Source organism: Humulus lupulus, chromosome 3 (assembly GCF_963169125.1).
Source record: "Humulus lupulus chromosome 3, drHumLupu1.1, whole genome shotgun sequence".
Lineage (NCBI taxonomy): Eukaryota > Viridiplantae > Streptophyta > Magnoliopsida > Rosales > Cannabaceae > Humulus > Humulus lupulus.
This window is the reverse complement of record NC_084795.1, coordinates 224,142,111-224,158,722: the sequence shown is the minus strand read 5'-3', so window position 1 is coordinate 224,158,722 and position 16,612 is coordinate 224,142,111. Positions and strand designations below refer to the sequence as shown.

The 16,612-nt window shown below is 34.4% G+C and overlaps 1 protein-coding gene and 1 non-coding gene across 2 annotated transcripts; one reads left to right on the top strand and one right to left on the bottom strand.

The window, feature by feature from the left end:
• The first annotated feature begins 962 nt into the window (after positions 1-962).
• On the top strand, positions 963-1,068 carry LOC133828010 (small nucleolar RNA R71). The gene has a single exon (XR_009890655.1). It is a non-coding gene; the product is annotated as a small nucleolar RNA R71 (small nucleolar RNA).
• Positions 1,069-13,769: 12,701 nt separating this feature from the next.
• Positions 13,770-16,318, bottom strand: LOC133823440 (probable L-type lectin-domain containing receptor kinase S.5). The gene has a single exon (XM_062256219.1). The coding sequence runs from the start codon at positions 16,072-16,074 to the stop codon at positions 14,080-14,082; it is 1,995 nt and encodes a 664-aa protein (XP_062112203.1). The 5' UTR covers positions 16,075-16,318; the 3' UTR covers positions 13,770-14,079.
• Between the last annotated feature and the right edge of the window lie 294 nt (positions 16,319-16,612).

Here is a 16,612-nt window from a genome sequence, read left to right as displayed (position 1 = left end):
AACCGCTGAGGATAAGGAATCTTTGGTGCAGGCTCAGTGTATTTTGGCTTCTCTGTCTTTGGAAGATCTTCAGTAACCTCCTCTTATGCTTGACTAGTGACATGTTGATCCTCTGTCTTCTTTCCCTTGTCATTCACTGTAGGTCCATCATACTTAGTTCCACTCCTCAAAGTGACAACTTGACATTGCTCTTTAGGATTTACCTCTGTGGAACTAGCCAAATTCCCTTGCTGCCTACTAGAAAGTAGTTTAGCCAACTAACCCATTTGTGTCTCCAAATTCCTAATTGAAGACCTTGTCTCGGTCATGAATTGATTTAATTGGTCTGCCTGAGTTGTTGGTGAGCTCATTGGAGGATGTGGTGGTGGATGAGATGGGCATGGGTTTGGGTCATAATAAGGCCTAGAATGTAGTCCATATGTGGGTTGATGAGGTGGTTGTTGAGGTGGATACTGTGGTTGTAAAACTTGGTTATTTTTCCAAGACAAGTTAGGATGATTTTTCCACGCAAGAGTATATGAATTTGAGTAGGTGTTGAGTGAAGGTCTTGAAAAGTTATCAATAACTTGTGCCTGTTCCAAAGGTATACTATTTATGTCTATTGAGCAACTAGTTGTGCTTGGCATTGTTCATAAGAATGCAGTCCCCCACAAATCTCACAACTCATGACATTATGTACTTGCATTCCCTGTGCAGCGAGGTTATTCTACTACAATTGCTTGGTTAGAAATGCTACTTGAATGGTCAATAACGCAATAGGATCGACCTCTAAGACTCATGCCACCTTCTTATTCTCACGCTCAGTAGGTCAATTATAGTTATTCATGGCCATCTCTTCCAGTAATTCATAAGTTTCATTAGTGCCTTTTCTCATAAACGCTCCTCCCGATGCTGCATCAATTATTGTTCTTGTATTTCCCCCCAAACCATTGTAAAATGTATGCACCAGTAATCACTTCTCTATTCCATGATGTGGGCACTTCCTTTGCAACTCTTTAAAATGTTCCCACACATCATATAAAGACTCCCCATCTAGCTGATGGAAGTTATTAATCTCTCCTTGATATTGGGCTGACTTCACAAGAGGAAAATATTTACCAAGGAACTTTTGAGCGAAATCTTCCCAAGTAACTATAAAGTTGGCTTGTAATGAATTCAACCAACTTTTAGCTCTGTCTCTTAATGAAAACAAGAATAATCTTAATCAGACAACATCATTACTCACCCCATTCATTTTGAATGTTGCACATAGCTCTAAAAAATTGGTGATATGGAGATTTGGATCTTCATTTGGTAATTCCCAAATAGTACACAATTCTCTACTAATCAAGGGTTTTATCTCAAAATTATTCGCCTCAACAGTAGGAGGACAAATAATTGAATGTATCCCCGTAATAGTAGGTAGTACATAGTTTCTCAATGGCAGGTCAGCTTCAGCTACATTATCCAGATTTGCATTGTTGTTCACACCGTTATTAGCATTCTCAGCCATGGTAAAATCCAACATTTTCTTTATCTTTCGGTTTTCTATGCACGTTCTCTCAATTTCAAGATCTATCGATACTAGTTCCTTTTGTCAACTTCCCCGCATATACCAATAATTCCTGAAACACAATACGGCCTCGGTCCGAATGAGTGTAAAATAAAGAAACCAAATTAGAACAAAAAAAAATTAATTTTGATATTGGAAATTAAGTCCCCAGCAACAACGCTAAAAACTTGGTCGTGAAAATATGATACACAAGTATACGTAATCGATTCAAGTAATATAGATAATAAATAAAGTATCGCTCCCACAAGGACTATCAACAAATTACCGATAAATGCTTTTAAATTTCTATTTGACTATCAAAAATAGAGTATTTTTTAAACTAAGACTTAAAATTAAGATAAACTTTGCAACAATAAAGATTGATTCAATAATTAAAAACCTAGGGTGTTAACTTCATCAACTTTTCATTCTATTAATTTTATTAATCCGTTCTAAATTTCTTTCTTCCTATTCTAATAGCAGGTTAACATAAACCGATTCCTATTCTTTTTCAAGATATAAGATCTCAACCCACATGCAAGTTTTCTACATCTATGTGATAAACTTAAACATACAGCAAACATTAAGCATAGAAACCTAATTACTACACAATCCATACAGGTACTTTCGTCCAATATGTATCCTATGTCTATATAATGATAGCATATTCAATTCTGATCTTTAGAATTTTGAATCAAAATCATAAATCAAGCAAATATTTATCAAGTATTTACTAGCATTAAGCAAACATTATATAGATTAGAATAAAGAAGAAGAATCAATAAAACATCATAAATATATTAAATAGAAATCCAAGTGACTACATTAAGCCATAGATAGAGATGTTTAGTTCATATCAGACATGACTAAAACAACAAAATAATTATTCATAAAAAAAAAATTCAAAGACTTGAAGAAGAAATAAAAAGTATGAAGGGGTAGAAAAACTAATCTCAGAATAAAAATTAATCTCTAAACTCGTAATTAAAATCTAACCTATCCCTAATTAAACATAAAGTCTAAATATATACTTAGAAAAAAAAACACGAATTCCTTTTTTTCATAGGCGGGCTGCGACTTGGCATTTCCTAGGTCGCAGCCCATATCATTTTTAAAGCAATTCACAGTCTGATTCTGGTCTTCAGGCGTCGCAACTCCCTAAACCCCAGTCGTAGCTCGTTTCTTGATGCCCTCTTGGGTTCGCCTCTGACTTCCACTAGCATCGCGACTTATAAGAGCAAGTCACAACTCTAATTCCCTTCAGCAACCTTGAGCTTCTTACTTGACTAGTGTCGCGGCCCTTAAGCCCATGCCGCGACTTTAATTCCGTTATTTTCAAATTTAAGCCTTTCAACATTTTTCCTTCATCAAAAACATATATTAACTTGTCCTTAGCACCATTTTGATTCAAGCTACTACTGAAAGCTCCTTTTCTCACCATTTCCTCTTCTTTTTACATTTTTCTCATGATTCAACACACCAACCTACAACAAACACAAAAACAAGCATAATCTTGCACAAAACAAACATAAATACTCAAGATTACCACAAAAACACATCCTAAAACAACACTAAAATGGAGTTATCACTGCCATGAATGAACATTCTTCAAAGCTCAGAGTTCTTCAACCTGTCAAAACAACAAACCAAAAAGAAACAAAAAATACAAACCCTAGCAGAGTTGAGTTTCTCTCAAAAACATCAATAATAGTTCTCACCACCACATCAATTTAAAATCACCCATATATCTTCATAGACCTCACTAACAGAAAATCGTTAGGAATTTTTTTCACAGCACGAAACTCCAAAAAAAATAAAGTCAATTAATCATAACATAAATTTTAATACATGCCACGTAAGAAACTAGAAGACATTAGGACTACACCGAACTTCCAGATGCAACTGGAAAAACAACAGATGAATCATAATATAGCCAAAATACAAACAACAGATACTAAGAAAACATTATAAAAAAACATTAGATAAAGAAAACACTAATATCTTTCCCTCAATGATCATAAAACAAGAACTATTGAGCTGAACGATGAAGCCTACCACGCATGGTCTTACGCAAAGGAGAAGATGAAGGAGCAGAATTTGAGTCTTGAGAACCATCATCATTAGCAAATGACTCCACCTGGACTCTATCCGAAATCTTATCAGACGCTCATGGAGACAACTCCCCCTGTCTCGGTGCTAGAGATTGACCTGACTGAGGCAATGACAACTCCCACTGAACAGTAGAAGGGGGAACAAAAGCAGGAGAAGACTCTGGCAGAACAGGAGTAGATTGAGGCTAAAGGAGCTCTCGAAGACCAACCAACTGAGACAGAACCATGCACTCAAATGCTTTGGAATGCAACTGAGATTGCTGAACCAGATCTTTAAGACTATCCAATTGAGATTGCTAAGAGTAAAGCTTCTCAAACAATTTGTACTTCCATGAGGTAGGAGCTAAACCCTTCAACAGAGGATACTTAAGGGGCTTGGGAGGAGGTACAGGTTTGGAGGACTGAGGTTGAAAAGTCTTATCCAAAACCGGTATAGGAAAGAAAACATCTTGAGAAGTAAACTTAGGTTGTGCAGATATGGAAATCTTGTGGACCAAGCAAGGATATGAAGTCTTATCCTTGTCATACATAAGGACAGACAAATCTATGAAAATCCCAGTGCCCACAACAAACAAAAACCGACTAATATCAGAAGTAATAGTTGAAGTATGAGAATTCGTAGTCCAATTAGTGAGTGCAACTTTATGCAGAACACGATAAAAACTTGTCAAGGAAGGAGTAGGGAAATCATTAGTTACCTCATTCCATTGAAAGTTAGCTTGAACAGTTAACTCACGACCCACCAGGTTTAAATCAGAGGTGTGCTCAGCATTGTAAATAACATCATGAACCAAAGGCATACCCAAAATACCCTGAATAGTGGAGGGAGCAAACGAAATACATTTACCTTTACTAAATGCATAAAACCAGATGGGATGTTGAGCTTTTAGCAAAGATTTTTCTAAATTAGAATAAAATTCCCTAACTAGATTTTGAGATGGTATGACAAGACCAGTGACTATGTGAACCCACTTCCGAGACTCTAGAATCTCACGAAGTCTAGGAAAATCGTCTAACACCACAGAATGCTCACCATGAAAATGACAAAAACACTAATATTCTTTATAACGTTTTTCATCCTATCTATTGACAAAGAAAAATACTAAGCTCATATCAGACTCAGGAATCCCACAAACAGCAGAGGATGGTTTGGATTTTTTTAATTTTTTCTGGTAAACCACTAGAAGACTTGGGTTTCTTACTAGACGAGGTTTTAGCAATTTAGTCAGAGGGATGTTTTGATGGACAAGAGGGAGACCTAGCAATTTGAGCAGATGCCCAAGTGACTTGACAAGGGACAGGAGTAGACTCATTGGATTTTTTTTCTTCTAAGCTACAGACTTCACTCGAGACCCACGAACATACCAAGATGTAACAACAAAAGGAGCAGACGCAACTTGAGATGACACATTTGTAGCGGTACTAACAACAGGAGGATAAACAGATTCAGGAACAGAGGGAATACATGGAGATGGAGAGACCATCAGAGACTCTGTGGACACGGAGGACGGAATAGGGGACACCGAGCCTGCAACCCTCACACCCTGGAGGAGGAGATGACAAATACAGAGGAGGAACATTGAGAACCCATTCCGAGGTGCCTTCGGGAACTTGAGAACCATCTAGAGAGAAGACATTAGCCATGATTATAGAGAAGACAATTAGGGCACAAATGAAAAATCAAATGAAAAAAATGCACTTAAAATGAAATTCCCAAAGACCGTGTTTGGCAAAAAAAAAAAAGAAATAAGAAGCATGTGTAACAAGTAAGTAAAGAAAAGGACACGAGAAAAAACCCAAACATATTTGAAAAGGCACAAATTTCAACAAAACCCAAAAAAAATGATAAACTCACATGCAGGTTATCAACTAAGAAAATACAGGACAAGTAGGAACACAAAATAGTAAAAACCAGGGAGATAAAAAATAATGAATATTGACATACCAAATCAGACAAAAATTTCAATTTAGTGGCAATACAAAATGTCTCAAGAAGAAGCAAGATGATCTAGAAAGAGGTTTCAACAGAATTTTGAGCTAATATTCTCCATGTGTTTGTGCATGTGGTCTCATGTGAGCTAATTAGCTCACTCCCTCAGCAAACATTAATTTTTTTATTTAAAATGTTGTGTTTTTTTTAAACAATACCATTTTCTTGATAAACACTCTGGGTTTTCCTAGAACCAAACCAACAGTGGCTTTCACTCTTTGTTAGAGATGTAGCTGTCATCTTTAGTCAGAAACGCCAAATGAGAATGAGCAAACTACTGAATGACTAATGGACCAAAAGATAGCTCTTTCCATTTCATCTGTAAGTGTCATACTTTTTGTGTTTTGTATTTTGGCAATATTATGATTCATCTGTTATTTTACCAGTTGTATCTGTGTTTTGTATTTTGATAATATTACGACTCATCTATTATTTTTCCAGTTGCATCTGGACATTGTGGTGTTGTCTTAACGTCTTCTTGTTGCTTCGGTGACATGAATTAAAATGTATGTTTTGTATTTGGGTTTTGGAGTTGTGTTTATAAATTCTAACGATTTTCAGTTTTAAGTTTGGTTGATTTTTGTTGAGTGGGTTAGGACTCAGATTTGAAAAAAAAAACTTAGCTCTGCTAGGTTTTTTTTTTTTGGATTTTGGGTTTTTCCTTTGTTTTTCTTTTTTTGACAGGTTGAAGAACTCTGAGCTTTGAAGGTTGTTCATCTATGATAGACAACAGTGTTCTTCATGAGAAGTATCAAATGAACTGAAGATCTGCAAAAGTTCAAGTGTGAAGACTTGAAGAGATCAATCTGAGGAATTTTGCAAGAGAGACAAGTACAGAAGATTTTCTTATTGTTGAAAACTCGATAAGCATGACTGTTAGAAGAATAGCCTAAAAGCATACCTTTGTCACTCTTGGATTCGAATTTTCCAAGATAATCTCTGTCATTCAGAATATAGCACATACAACCAAAAATCCTCAGATAATTCAGATTAGGAGTTTTACTTTTCCACAATTCATAAGTTGTTTGAGAAATTAAACATAACTATGGCAATATCTTGTAGTGTTCTGTTTTTATACTCCACAACTCCATTTTGCTGAGGAATTTTTGGTGCAAAAAATTCATGATCAATCACCAAATGATCAAAAAACTTAGATAATAAAGCATTCTCAAACTCTTTACCATGGTCGCTTCGGATTCTAAATACTTTAGCTATCTTTAGAGCCTTTTCATTCTAAAGTCTTAAACATAAAGCATAAAACACTCCAAAAGTATTCGACTTCTCTCGAATAAACTAAACCCAGGTAAAACGAGTGTAGTCATCCACACATACCATAACATACATTTTCCCCTTAAGACTTTCGGTCTGCATGGGGCCCATAAGGTCAATGTGCAGCTGTTCAAGAGCTCTATTTTTTAGAAGCATCTTAATGGGTGGATGAGCATATCTTACTTGTTTACCTTGCTGATAGGGACCACACAGTCTCTCTCTACTAACTTTCAACTCAGGTACTCCTCTTACAGCCTTGAGCTTAATCAACCTTTTTAAATCTCTGTAATTCAAATGACCCAGTCTATAATGCCATAAATCAAAATTTTCTAATGAAAATCTTGTGCATACATCATTATTATTTAGCATATAGCAGTTATAACTTGACCTTGTTCCAGATAGAACAGAACACCCATCAGCTAAATTAACCAGGCACGTTGACTTAGAGAAACTTACAGTGTAGTGATCATCACATAACTGACTTATGCTTAAAAGATTTGTTTTCAGTCCCTTAACATAGAGAACATCTTTGACCATAGGTAGATTTTTCATCACAAGATCTCCTCTTCCAAGAATCGCTCCCTTGTTTCCATCTCCAAATGTGACCATCCCTTCAGTACTCTCTTTTTAGTTGTTCAGCAATTGTTTGTTGCCAGTCATATATTTGGAATAGTCGCTGTCAAAGTACCACTGATCATCTTTAAAGGCAGAGAGAGATGTATGAGCCACCAGAACAGAAACACCTTTTTCTTCTTGAGAGCTGCCAGTTAACTTTGGTCTCCAAACTTCCTTAGAATCCTTACCTTCAATGAGAGATGGCCTAGTTGCATTTGCTTGTCTTCCTACCAAGTTCCTGAGATAAGAGTGAAGTAGATAACATTTGGGTCTAATATCGCCATGTCAATTACAGAAATGAAAAATGGGAATAAACTTCTGCTTCTTTTCACTGTAGAGTTTTATGTTGTTAAATCAATCTCTCTTACAGTCAGATGCATTAGTGATAGTGTTTGTTTTATCTGTAACATATGAAACCAGAGATCCACAATTCAATGACTGTGACCCATTCAGAGAAGCTGCTCTCATTGTCCCCTTCTTCATTTTCAATTGTATCTTCTTTTGCAAGAAATGAAATAACATTCTTTTCTTGATCAGAATTCTCGCTGCAACTACCATTTTTTTCTTCTTCACTATTACTCCAAGTTGTTACAAGGGCGCTTTTCTTTTTCTGAGTGTTTGCACATTCAGTCTGAATATTTCCGTACCCATCACATTCTGTACATTTAATTCCCCTATTCTTTTAGTCTTGTGTCTGACTTGTTCTCTGATTAGTAGGAAAATTCTTCTTGAAGAGATTTTCTTTGTTGCTAAAGTTGTTCTTTCTCATTTTCTTGCATAAAAACTTAGCATAATTATTGGTTAGGAGAGCAAATTTCTCTTTTGTTAAGGTTTCAAACATTTCACCTTATTTTTTAAGAATTTATTGTAGAAAAAAAAGCCAAACTTCCTTCATTCTTCTAGATTTCCTTGTCTTTTAGTTTCTTTCCTTTATTCCATCTTTTGAGGGTTAATTGTTAATTCTATAGAGAACCAATCAATTCATCCAAGTCCATATCCTCAACATCATGCACTTCCTCAATAGATGTGAGCTTGGCTTTGAATCTCCTTGGAAGAGACCCAAGAACCTTCTTGACTAACTTATCGTTGACTAAGTCTCTCCTAGGGCATATGACTCATTAGAAATATCACACAACTTCGCATGAAAATCTGCAATAAAATCCTCTTTTTCGATGGTCAGGTTTTCGAATTCTCTAGTCTGAGACCTCAGTCTTGATTTCTTGACAGCTAAAGTACCCTCATTCTTGGTCTTCAACTTATCCCATGCTTCCTTAGCAATCTCACAGTTTGCAACCACTTTCATCTGATTGGTGGAAACAACATTGAATCTAACATTAAGAGCTCTTGAATTAAAAATTTCCTTTTCAATTTCATCAGTCGTCTACTTGCTCACTGCCTTAGCTTTTTCAACATCCCCTACAATCTCAGTTGGAGGTTTCCATCCATCAGAAATTGCCATCCAGACCCGTTCATCAACAGATTTAAGATACACCCTCATCTTTGTTTTCCAGTAAGGGTAGTTACCCCCTTCAAGCATTGGAGGTCTAGTGGTTGATCCACCTTCTCTAAACATATCCATGACTGTCAACACAATAGAAGTTTAACATAACTTTCATAGATGACACTAAGAGAGGGTGAGATGGGTTAGTAAAAAAAAAATAATCACGAATCGAACAATACAGAGGCAACCAAATTACACATACAAAAACAACTAGAAAAAAATAATCAAGAATTATAGAAAGCTTTGATACCAAAATGAAAGTAATTTACAGCCTAAGTATTGTGAACATAATGAATTAGTAAGTAAAGATTCATGAAAGCTTAAAGAACATGTAAAAAGAATCACACAAAGCAATTTTTACTAGGTTCACCACTACAAGATGTAATGGCTAAGCCTTGGAACCTAGTCCAGAGAAAGAAATCCACTAAGATCAACAATGCAGTATCTCTGATTTTACATTAACAACAAGAAAATCTTTTATACTTGTCTCTCTTGCAAATTTCCTTAGATTGAACACTTCAAGTCTTCTCACTTGAACTTTCACAGATCTAATCTTCTTTCAATACTTCATCTGAAGAACACTCTTGTCTGCCATGAATGAACATTCTGCAAAGCTTAGAGTTCTTCAACCTGTCAAAACAACAAACCACAAAGAAACCAAAAATACAAACCCTAGCAGAGCTAAGTTTTTCACAAAAACATCAATAATAGTTCTCACGACCACATCAAATCAAAACCATTCATATATCTTCATAGATCTCACTAACAGAAAACCGTTAGGAATTTTTTTCACAGCACGAAACCCCAAACAAAATAAAGTCAATTAATCATAACATAAATTTTAATACATGCCACATAAGCAACAAGAAGACGTTATGACTACAACAAACTTTTAGATGCAACTGGCAAAACAACAGATAATTCATAATATTTGCCAAAATACAAACAACATAAAGTATGACACTTACAAAATAAACTAATATGTTTTATTTGAAAACTATATATTAGTTGTATTAAATATTAATTAACTTTTTGTTAATTAATAATGAGAGAGAAAAATATTAATTTATTGTATGATAATAAATTATTTAAATTATAAGATAAAAATAATTTTGAATTAAGTGATATTTATGCTTTATGAAATATTATATTACTTTAATGTATAAATAACTTGACTTATTCATTAAATAAATAAATGAGCTAAAATTGGGGAAGACAAGGCCGTGTGATAATGTATCTTAAAAGGAGAAGCTATTAATTTTCAGTTTTAGAGAAAACATGAAAAACTTAGGGCCTGTTTGGCATTGTTTTCTGTTTTTTGTTTTCAAAACTGTGTTCTCAGAAATGAGAACAAAAAACAGTTTTTGTAGTTTTCAAAAAATAAGAGGTGTTTGGTTAATGTTTTCTAAAAACAATTTTTTAGTTTTATTTTTTTAAAATCTTAAATAAAAAATTAACAAATATATTTACAAAGAGAAAAATCTTTTAAAAGTTTGTAATAAATCATGAGATAAAATAATTTGAAAGAAAAAATGATGAAAAATAAGGAGTGAGAAAGTAAGGAGAGAAAATTTGAAGAAATAGAAATTGAGAAGAGAGAAATTGATCTAAGAAAAAATGAGAGAGAAGGTGGTGAGAAAGAAAGTGAAGAGAGAGAAGTGAGTAGATAAAAATGATGAGAGAGGAAATGAGACTATATTAAGTGATGAGAGAGGAAGTGAAGATATAGTAAGTGATGAAAGAGAAAATGATAACATAATAAGTGATGCAAGAGAAAATGAAAAGATAGAAAGTGAGAAGAGAGAAAATAGCGAGAGAGAGAAAGTGAAGAGAGAAAATAAGGAGATAGAAAGTGATGAGAGAGAAAGTGATGTGAGATAAAGTGAAGAGAGAGAAAGTGATGTGAGAGAAAGTGAAGAGATAGAAACTAATGAGAGAGAAAATGATGTGACAATAAATGATGTTAGAAAATAATAATTAAAAAAGTGATGTGAGAAAAAAAAATATAGAAAAAAAATTGAGAACAATAGAAAACAACTTTTTGTTGTTCTCAAAATTTTCTGTTTTTTGTAACTTTGTTTTTAAAAATTATTTTCGGAAAACAAAGCCAAACAGCCTAACTTATTTTCAAAAAACAATTTTTAGTTTTTAAAAACAAAAAACTGTTTTTAAGTTAAGAAGTCAAACAACCTCTTAGCTTTTGTCCTAAATTTTATTCATAATATCTTACGTGCCCACTTCCGTACTTATGCGTTTTTATTGTGAATCTCAAAGCTATCTCATTGAATTAGATGATCGTTATTATTTTACAAAAAGATAGCGATGTTTGTTGATAGGCTACGAGAGGTATCATTTTATCTTTTGTGAATCTTGATTTATTGCATGAGTATGCATATGATCTTCACATAGATATTAGTTAAATTTTTAATGTAAATACTAACAAAAAGCCTTAAAGGCCCTCGAGGATATTATGCAAAGAACCTCATGTCATAATTTTTAACTGTCTTTTTTTTTTTTTGTCAAGTTCTTTTGCTTGGGATAGATATCTGTGTAAACCATTTAACTCTTTTTCTCTACTAAATTTTTTTCCATAGGGTTTTGTTCATTTGGAGTTTTAATGAGCTTTTGTTATAGCATAATATTATTAGTTTCGTTTTTACAAAACTATTTGTATCTCATTTTGGTTGCTTAGTTCGTTCATGAATTTTTGAAATTTTAAACTCGTATTTTCATTTGTTTTAATATATTGGATAGGTTATAGTAGGTGACTTTTAGAATTGGGTGCCGAACTAGTTGGGTTGTTTCTCTGCTAGTTTACTTTCTTCTTTATTTTTATTTCGATAAAAAATGGGATTTTAGCATAAATGCTCCTTAAGTTTCATCTTGTTTGGCAATTCAGACATTAAGAAAAAAAGTTGTGCAATTACGCCTTTGAAATCTATAAATAATAACAATTAAGTTCTCATTATTTATTTATTTTTCCACAAAATTTTTAGTTTTTTATTTTTTTTTATGTACAATATAATGTGTAAAATTATTTGGAATTGTATAATATTTAAAAAAAAATGTCAAAAGTATACTTAAAAAATTAACTAAAAGATTGCTACTGTTTTTGAAACTCATGGATTTGATAGCCAATTTTTTTTTGGAGGGACTCAATTGCCAAACAGCAAAATACCTGGGAAGCATTTATGCTAAAAGAAAAGGTATGGAGTCATAAGAAGAGCTCGCAATTCTGTTTCTAGATGTTTATTCACCATCATATTCCTTCATGAACAATGTTAAAGAAACGTGAAAATTTCTTCATATCTTCCTCTCCTTTAATCTTTTTGAATGATTTTACTTGTGTTAGACAAAATACAATGAACTTAAGACAAAGACTCCTTGTTTACATGTATATTATCAATGTTGATTACTATCCTTGGTTGCTTGTTTCCTTGTGGGGTGATATTCTCTAGATTAGTAGTTTTCCAATCCAATTGGCTGTTCAATACAACCCATTTGCTTTGAGCTTGCCGTCATCAAAATTTAATCTTTAACACTTTGCAAATTGTGATTGGAAGAGGCTTCATTCAAGTATGCTGTATTTTAGTTTTTTCTATTGTGGTATTCAACATTTTCAAAACTATGTGTCTAAGAAATAAGCTTAGCATAACTTTGACATATGGCACCGTGCACTTTGACATATGTTGCCATATGAAGGAGCAACATTTTGCAAGAACTTGACACCTTTAAATCTGTTGGTAGTAGATGAATAATGCAAGCAATCACATGATTTTCCAATCTATAGTAGGCTAAAAATAAGAATCCTCTATCATGATCCATTCAGTTTTGAATAAGATATACATTACGTTTCCAACTTTGTGAGTAACCAGAACTAGTCAAATGACAGGCCTTGAAGGGCAAGTGAAATGAAGGTTTTTTTAGGAGTGAGTTCTTATCCTGCTTACTGTTACACCTAACATCTTTTTTTTTTGGAAAAATATTAAAATGCTTCATCACAATCTGATTAAATCTTCTTAGTGAAATTCTATTCAGTACAGTTTGTTTCTCCTGCCAGAGCTGCATTGGTAGCTTTTTCATTCCATTGACTGATAACTAAAAAATAATTTCTGTCAATTACTCAATTATTGCTTTGAGCTTTAATACATTAGTTTATCCCTCTCATGTGTAATGCACTCAACCGTAATGTAAAAAATCTTTTAAAAACCATGAAGAATTAAACTCAGTACACTTTTAAAAATTCCAACTAGATTTACTTTGTTTTCCTAGCCTGCATTGAAATAGAGCTTTAAAACCATTTGTTTTATAGCAAAAATAAATAATTAAATATAAGAGAGTAAACTAATAAGTGGCCAATTTGAATAGCTTCGCTGCCAAGATAAGGTCTTGTTTGGATTTTAGTTAGAAAAAAATTTATGAGGGAAAATAAAAGTGAAAAAATATAAGAAAATGTATTCCACAATTTGGATAAAATACTTTTTTTAATATTTTTTTCGTAGATATTTAAAAATATTGTAAATTTAAAAAATTATATTACATTTAAGTTTTAATTTTTTTAGAAAAATAATTTTTAATTTATTGATTCAATCTGGACTTTGATTTAATTTATTAATTTAAGTTCCAATCAAATCCTAAAGGTTTCGTGGATATTGATTTTGGAAATAGAGCAGAAAATCAGGACTTTATCGGTATGTTTGGCAGAGTATATAGGAGAACAATAAAATATTGATAGAGTAGCTAAGATGATGATTTTTGGTAAAACAGAAGATAAAAAACGAATTTAAAATCTTAATTTACAATACTATGATCAGTTGATATACCATTCAATCTCTCCAATCAGAGGGAAACAATTTTGGTTGGGACACCAGGATTTTTGTCCCTCAACTCTCATTTCTCTACAAAAGGACTCCACATACCATTATTAATGTTCACAAGACCTATATGCTAAGCAAACTTGCTGTATTTACAAGGTGTTTTTCACTGAACAAAAGCTGTTTTTGTACAGACCAAAGAACAAGGTTCTATCTGTAGCTTTATTTGTTTATGTATTATTTTCAGATCATCTTCCAGTAATTTCAGTAAAGAGAGTAAACGGGCCTCCTTGCCTGGTGGTTTCACCATCCTCCTTGAAAGACGCCGGCATAGATGGCCAAACAAACGCAGGAACTTCTGCAGGCACCATTGGAGGTTCCTCTTCCCCTTTGAGAACCTTCAAGATAGTTGTCATGGAGGGTCTCTCATTAGGATTTGGATGACAACAAGCCAAACCCAATAACAGAGTACATCCCACTTCATCATCTTCAAGCTCCTCATTCAATCTGGGATCAACAGCATTCAGAATCATTCCATTGCTGTAAAGTCCCCATATCCAAAGTACCATACCATTGGTGAAGCTGTTTTCCTCATTCTGGCTCCCTGGCTTCCTTCCACTGACGACTTCCAAAATAAGAACCCCAAATGCATAGACATCTGTCTCCACCGTGGCCCGGCCTGTGAGAAATGATTCTGGTGCCATGTAGCCTGGTGTTCCTGCTATTTCCCTGGTTGTGTGGTGAGTTTTCTCGCTCTGTTGGATGATGCGCGCCAGACCAAAGTCTCCCAACTTGGCATTAAACTCCGAGTCCAACATTATGTTGCTTGACTTTATGTCCCTGTGAAGAACTCTATTTGTGCAATCATTATGAAGATAATCTAGTGCCTGAGCCACGCCACATATTATGCTGAGTCTTCTTTTCCAGCTGAGGTCTGGTATTTCCATTCCAAGCGTCTCATCTCTGAATATGAACCTGTCTAGGCTTCCATTTGGCATGAATTCATAGACAATGAGAAGCTCATGGCTTTCATAACACCATCCAATCAATTTCACCAGATTTCGATGGCTGAGGCTGCCAATTGTGGTGACTTCTGAAATGAACTCTTGTTGTCCTTGTCGTGAATCCTTGGAGACTCTCTTAACAGCAACCACTCTATCTCCTACAATTCCCTTAAAGACAGTTCCGAAACCGCCTTTTCCAAGCTTGTTCTTGAGGTCAAAGTTGTTCGTTGCTCTTCTAAGTTCCTTCAGATGAAACTTCTTTGGAGACATGGAAGAGCCTTGAATCTGATCTTCAATCCTCGGATATGTCCTCTCAAGGTCGTTCTTGCAACATGGTCTTTTCCAGTACAAACAGCAAGCAATACCAATTAGCACAACAACGGCTATTGGCACCGTAATCCGACCCCACAACAGACTTTGCTTCTCATCAATGTTTAAACTGTGAAACTGCCATGAAAGTATGCAGTTCCTCTCGGTGTTGTTTTCGCCGGTGGAGCCAGAGAATCCAACATAAACCTTCTCAGGAAGATGGTCTGAGAGATTGAGAGGCCATGTTAGGACTAGACTCTTCACATCATTGGTCGGGGAGACAAACACACTGATGTTCATTCCATCATACTGAATTTGGACTGTTATATTACTGCCACTCGAAAGATTGACTCCATAATCAGTAAGAGAAACTTGTTTGATAGAGTTGACGCTGTTCAAATTCAAGCCCACATGGTTGTCATCAACATCTTCCGGAAAACTCTTCCTTGTGTCAAATTCCACTGCTACAACACGTGCTCGAGACATTGATCCATTTGTGCTGTCGTTTGCAATCCCAAGCCATTTCCCTTGACTGCCGTTTGGAAGAGAGGGATCCGCAGCTAAGATAAACGACAATCCTTCACCAAATGGATAATAACTCGTAGGATAGGGAGAGATGTTAAGCATAAAAGTGGTGTTGAAAGAGGTAGTGACGATCTTCTTGCCTTTGCCTTTTCTCCATAGCCTAAGTGGTTCTATATACAAGGATCTTCCAGACTGGTTCATCAATCTTTTGGGGTCACTAAGATCTGGTGTAACTTGGATAGCATTGAATGTTATCATAGAATTCTTACGAATCAAAACATTTTCATTTTCATCAAGAAATGTTGGATAAGTAAAATTCAAGCATCCCACTTTAGTAAAAGCTCTACTAAAGAGGACTATAACAAGGGTTCTAGCTAGGAGCAAACAAAAGCGAGGGTTAACCATGAACAAAAGTTTTTGGAGGATATGGACTTTGGTGATGAAAATGTTGGAATTGGGAAGAAGGTGATTATAATTATGTCCACTTAGTCGCTTGTGTTATAGGAAATTAAGGTAAGAAACTTCCAAGTACTCTCTTAAAGTCTTCTTATATATATATATATATATATTTGAATGAGTCTTAAAGCATGAGACAAACATGCCATAACAGTCTTAAAAAGTCTATGTTTAGATATATGTTCACCATCATCGTTTTCGTTGTCATAGTTAATTAGTATTTTGATCTAAATTAACGGCTCAGATTAATTTTGAAGCAAGAAAAGTGCCTTCAGATTACATCTTTGACTGCTCAGTTTCTACGTCATTTCTTAATCCTACCTAGTGTTTTTCGATATAAAATTTGTTTTTAAAGAAACAGATATTTGATATAGATGGAATTTTGAATTCCAGCTGTTCATGAATATTCATAGCTTTAGATTATTCTGATATAAATCTGGAATTATATATATTAAAACAGTATGCTGGCCCGCCGTTTTCAATGCTA